Source organism: Castor canadensis, chromosome 14, assembly GCF_047511655.1.
Source record: "Castor canadensis chromosome 14, mCasCan1.hap1v2, whole genome shotgun sequence".
NCBI lineage: Eukaryota > Metazoa > Chordata > Mammalia > Rodentia > Castoridae > Castor > Castor canadensis.
This window is the reverse complement of record NC_133399.1, coordinates 7,327,662-7,334,089: the sequence shown is the minus strand read 5'-3', so window position 1 is coordinate 7,334,089 and position 6,428 is coordinate 7,327,662. Positions and strand designations below refer to the sequence as shown.

The 6,428-nt window shown below is 35.9% G+C and overlaps 1 protein-coding gene across 1 annotated transcript; it reads right to left on the bottom strand.

The window, feature by feature from the left end:
* Nucleotides 1–275: 275 nt before the first annotated feature.
* Nucleotides 276–1,244, bottom strand: LOC141416533 (olfactory receptor 7A40-like). The gene has a single exon (XM_074053480.1). The coding sequence runs from the start codon at nt 1,242–1,244 to the stop codon at nt 276–278; it is 969 nt and encodes a 322-aa protein (XP_073909581.1).
* Between the last annotated feature and the right edge of the window lie 5,184 nt (nt 1,245–6,428).

The following is a 6,428-nucleotide window of genomic DNA, read 5'->3' as shown; positions in this document are numbered from 1 at the left end:
GGTTGCCTGGACTGCCCTTGAACCACAATACTAATCTCCACCTCCCATGTAGATAGAATTATAGACTTAAGCCAAGCTATTCAATATTTTAAATAACTGAGAAAGTACCAGTTTCATAAACTGACCTTATTTTGATATCAGAAGAAGCAGAATTTTTATAAACTCAATTACTTTCATTTTATAGAGAAGTTGAAATCAAAGAAACAGTAATTAAATAAAAGGAACATCAGATCAAAACATAGTAATTTCATGTTCCAAGGGCTCCATTCTTGTGCTCAACAGTGCTTTTTTAAACCAAAAGCAAAGACAACTTTTATATCTTCTTTCTCAAAGAGTGCTTTCAAAGACCTCTTGATTTCTTTATTCCTCAGGCTGTAGATGAAGGGGTTCATCAAAGGGGTGACCACAGTGTACATCACTGATGCTCTTGCCGTTGAGTGTTGGTTTTGGGTCATGGCAGAAGTGAGGTACACTCCTAGGCTAGTGCAGTAAAATAAGGAGACAACCAGGAGGTGAGACACACATGTGGAAAATGCCTTGTATTTCCCCTTAGCTGAGGAGATGGCAGAGATGGATGACACGATCTTGGAGTAGGAATAAACGATGCCACTGAGGGGACAAACAGCCAGCAGCATAGCTGTAATGTATGTCACCATGTCATTAAGAAATGTATCAGAACAGGCAAGTTGACTTAATTGATTAGGTTCACAGAAAAAATGAGGGATTTCCACCTCTGTACAGAAGGACAGCTGCAATGCCACGAAGTTTTGTAATACTCCATCCAGAACACTTGTGATCCAAGACAACATAACCAATAACACACAGAGGTGATGGTTCATGATGACTGTATAATGCAAGGGGTGACAGATAGCTACAAAACGGTCATAGGCCATCACAGCCAGGAGAAAGTTGTCCAACACCACAAATAAAACAAAAAAATAAATCTGGGTCATGCAGCCTTCATATGTTATGACCTTGCTGTGTGTCTGGATATTCACCAGCATCTTTGGGACAGTGGTGGAGGTTATACAGATGTCTGCAAAGGACAGGTTAGACAGGAAGAAGTACATGGGTGTGTGCAGGTGGGAGTCTGAGATGGTGGCCAGGATGATGAGCAGGTTCCCAAGGACAGTGGCCAGGTACATGGACAGGAACAGTCCATAGAAGAGAGGCTGTAGAAGTTCATGTTCTGAAAATCCCAGAAGAATAAATTCTGAAACTTGTGTATAATTTTTTGGTTCCATGTGTTGTATGTGACTTTCAGAAAAAAGAAAAACTATATGACAACACTTTTTGTGCCTGATCCCCTGTAGGACACCACTGATGGCCTCTCTAGTTAGTAATTCCTATCATGTCTATACTTTCTTTAAAATACTGTATATTCCAAAGTTTTGTTACACAATTCTATCATGTATTTGAATAATGTAAATTGAGATACATCCTTGTTCTTAGCACTGTGTAGGCAATGGGTGTACATTACTGAGATATAAAAGTCCTCACAGACCTTTATGAATAAAGCATATAAATAGATAAGGGAATTCACAACATTAAGACATAAAAGAAAATTTTGAATTTTTCACCTTAAATGAATGATACATTTTTGAAAACATAGATAGACTTGGACACCTTACAATCTGTTCATTTAATTAAATATCACATGGTATGCCATCAGCATGTTTATTTTTTAATGTGTCAGTTAAAATGCTCAACATCCTAACCATAAAAAGAACACTAGTCAAAACCACACTGAGATTTCACCTCACTCTTGTTATAATGGCTATTATCAATAACACAAAAAACAGGCACTGGTGAGGATGTGGGGCAAAGGGAAACTTATCAACCACTTCTGGGAGTGTGAATTAGTTCAAGCACTATAGAAAGCAATATGGAGACTCTGCAAAAACCTAAAATAGAGCCATCTTACAATCTAGCAATACTACTCCTGGGCAGAAACCTAAAGGAATGTAAGTCAGGATGTAATAGCACTAACTGCACATTCATACTTATTGAAGCTCTATTCACAGCAGCCAAGATTTGAAAATAACCCAGATGCCCTATCATTGATGAGTAGATGAAGAGATTGTTGTATATATAAACAATGGAGTGTTACTCATCCATAAAGAAAATGAAATTATGTTGTTTGTAGGTAAGTGGGATGTTCATGTTAAGGAAGTAAGCCAAGCACAGTACAAAAAAAGTCACGTTTTACCTCATTTGTGGAACCTAGAACAAAAAGGTCAATGGACACATATGATCTTATGTACATATTCACATAAATAGATAAAGATACAGCTGGCTATCTAGCTAGATAATAGAGTGATATAGAACATGATTATATTTGTCCTTCTCTCTGATGGAATTATGGGAGGCAGGCGAGGAAAAGAGAATGGAATGCAATACATCTGTGTATGAAGATAATATAACAGAGAGCACTGTAAACTTCTGAATGATAAAGGAGAAGGGTGATAGAAAAAGTGTAAGTAATGCATGTTTAATCTGATTAAAGCACAATATATGTCTGGAATCTAAGGTACTTAAAATGTGATGAACAGGAAGATAAAACAAGTTTTGTCCAGGAGTGGGTATCATAGGGAGGGGAAGGGTTGCAAGAGAGGGTGAAGGAGGGGGAATATGTTCAGGGTATTTTGTATACATGTATGAAAATAGAGAAGTGAAATCTGTTGAAGTTGACCTAAGAAGGATAGGAGAAGGAATAAGAAAGAATGATGGAAGGAATGAATCTAATTGAGATAAATTGTAAGCACATATATAAATGTCACCATGTATCCCCCTTGCATAATTATTATATGCCAATATAAAAATACAGAAATTTACCATATAATATATCAGATGGTTATAATGCCTATTAAAAAATGAGCAGGTAAAAGTGGAGTGGACATAGGTGATTTTTATGGGGTTCAAGAAGACAGGTAAATTAGACAACCTTGAGGATGGGAGTGAAGCCATGAGGTGATCTCAGAAGGCTGTGTTTGGCATCAGGCATGAGCAGTGCAATGACACCAAGGTTGGTGTTTTTATTGTACATTAAATTTCAAAATGCAGGCACTGTGGCATGAGAAAGAGCAAGAATGAGATGAAAGAGACACCATGTCCAACAAAGTTGAGCATGGAGGTAACCTCCAGGAACAGGTAAAAATTTAAGATTTTCAGATGCAGAGAACTTGATTCCACTGTTGTTCTTATACTTCAGTTTTAAGCAGCTATAATCCATATGCAAAGAACTGCACCGTGTCATGTGTGCACATGGATGAGTTTAGAGCAGGCACACTCTAGTCACATTATCACCACCATCAAAGTTACAGGCATAATTGTCACCTCATGAAGTTGTCTTTATCCCTTTAGATTTGTTTTATTTTTCTACTTTGAGAAACAGTTAATATCAGATCTATTCTCTTCACAAAAGTTCTTTCTAGTTCTGTCTTTTTCTTTTTCTGTGTTTTGGGACAAAGTCTTCCTATGTAAGGTAGGCTGGCCTTGAACTCATGATCTATCCTGCCTCATTTGCCTTTGTGCTGGAATTATGGGTGTTTGCACCCTTGTGATACCTCTTGAAGTGCACAACATCATACTGTTAGTTCTCTGCATTACACTGTAGGGCAGGTATCTAAAAATTGATCTTATATAACTGTGTCCTTATATCCACTAAGAGATAACTGCACATTTTCCATTCTTTCTATACCAATGTTCTATTCCATGTATCTATGAGTCTGAATACATTTGCTATCCTATGTACATGTTATCATGCTTTATTCTGATCTCAAATGCATGCTGTATATAGAAGTGGATTCAAGTTTATTTTCCTGTGTTTATCTTTTATGTCAGGATTGCAAGGGACACAATTGGGTTAGATGACAACCATGAAAGAAAAGAAAATTATAGGCCATGTTCTTGAAGATTGTAGATGCAACCATCCTCAACGGAATGCTTGCAAAGTGAAATCAACAGCATCTTAAAAGTGTTATTCCCAGTATAAAATATGTGAGCTCAGGCCCTAGTGCTCTGAGGAAGGCTCTATGAGATGCTGTGCCTGTTGGGACATCTATCCTCTGTCTGCATGTGATTATCTGTGGGATCACTGATCCACACATGCACTAATTTCATTGAGTTGTACACTTTCATGATAAAGTGAGATCCAAACAAGCAGAGATCTAAGTATTTCACTCCTTTTGGTTTACTGAAAAGATAAAAAATTATAAAATCTAGAAAACAATTAAGAAATAGAGAACTGTCCAATAAAAAAAATTATCAGGTAAATAAATGGAATCCATGCAGCTTGCCATAAATGAAAGTCAATGGAAATCTAAAATAACTTCTCAATAAAAAAATCTGAAATAAATATTTAATGATATGAAAATGAGTGTCTAAGTCCAACTTTAATTGACTAGACCTGGAAATGAAATTGGGAAAGATACTCTTTTTTTGGAACAGTAGAATATACACTATCTGAAGATATAATTTCACATAGTATATGCATAGAATGACTATATTCTGCTTTCACTGGACACAACTCTAGGTAACAGTAATAAAATTAAGTAAAACCTTGATTGCATTATTTTACCAGCTCCCTTCCTGAAGTCTCAACACACCCTGGGCTCAGGCAGCACATGAATTATCACACTTAATTCTCACACTGAACTGTGATGCCAGTAATTTATAACCTCTGTTCAGAAAGGGAATCCCCACACAGGTGATGAAACAGATGTGTGTGAAAATATGCCTACAGAAGTTGTATCTTTAGATGAATTGAGAAGATCACACTTGGCCCAAAATTAGAAGATGATTGCTTTTGTAAAAACCAGGAAAAAATCACAAAAGGCAGAGCTCTAGTAATCAGGAAAAACAGAAAGTAAGATGGCTACAGGTAAAAAACAACTTATTAATAGTAATGATTCAGCAATATTCAGATTTAAAATGCAGTGGGGGAATGACTATGACAATGAACAACAGATAATTTTGATTCCACAAAATGCATAAAATTTCACACATCCCTCTCCAAAACATATCAAGGCATATTTAAAACACATAAACAGAAAATGCTAAACTTAGTCAAATAACTTTCGATTCACTTTTTCAAATCAAAAGATAAAAATACTTAGTCCCTGTAAGACCAAAGAACTCTTTTGTGTGAATGCCAATGTGGGAGCAGGCACTGTGAAGTGTGCTTTACAAGCTCTTGTTGTTAGGTAAAGATGACAAGGATTCCATTCATCTTGCCTTTTTAATGAATATGAAAACTGGCTCAAATATGCTGCATATTACAAACTAAAGAAGAAAATGCCCTAATTTCATCTCACACATTTCCATACCTAAAACTCAATTTCCTCCTGGCTAGTAGAAATATTCTTGGATAAATTCTATTCTTTTAAAGAAAATTATTTTTTTGCTGCTTAACAAAAGGAAGACAATGATCTAAAAGAAGAATCACTTTAACAGAGTACACTAAATAAAAGTTTCATGACTATACAATATTTGATAAGCTTTCTTAAAATGTGATTTATTAATCATCAAATCTTAGTTAATTTTGACCATGGCAAAAATCTCATTCTACAAGTCTTTCATAACATTTTATAGTCATTTTATAATTTATGTATATCTTTATTGCAGAACTGTTTACTGGCAAAAATCATTAAAAACTGTTCACATTCATTAACAGACCCAAGTATATGTAGTCCCTTTGCAGCAAATAAAAGTAAAAACTGAAAGCATAAACTTTTACAACTATGATGAGCAACTAGTGTTCCAATATTCTATATTCATAGGACCCAAACAGGATACATTCTATTTTTATGAGAAATACTTCATAGTACTTCTTCATTAGACTACACCTGGACTTCCATTCCCATCACAAGATTGTTAATGATCTATGCATTGCAGGGGGTAAACCCTCATCTTTTTTAATATATTAAATATGTTTTCAATTAATTATTCATACAAGCCAAGGCACACAGTAATTTCACACCTCTGGACAAGGCTTGATTGGTTATCAGTTGACATGAGGTAAATTTTATCAGTTTCCATTCTTATTTCACCTTTCCTTAGAACACACTGGGGTCAAGGACTCACCTGGATGGGGTCTGTTAGGTGAAGATCTCTGTGTGGAAGTCAGGATTCTGTGCTGGATGATGGATGCAGAGCAAGAATCTATGCCCCATAAAAGAAATCAGGAGGAAGTGAACCATTGATCTTCTAGTCAGATTTGGACTCTTAGGACTTCAAATGGAGCTGAATCCTGTTTTGGAAAGATTTGACCCTCTGAGGGAAAGCATCAACAGACATATTTACAGCTTCTATCTGCTCATTTGTTACATTTTCCTTTGTTCCTGAAAACCTCTGAGCAACTACTTGATTTCCCTGAGGGACATTGGTCTGACAACAAAGGAAATTTTTTCTTCTCATTGTGTTCCCAA

What these genes read in the sequence shown, in the direction of transcription:
- LOC141416533 (XM_074053480.1), bottom strand. Translation starts at nt 1,244, where the DNA reads ATGGAACCAAAAAATTATACACAAGTTTCAGAATTTATTCTTCTGGGA.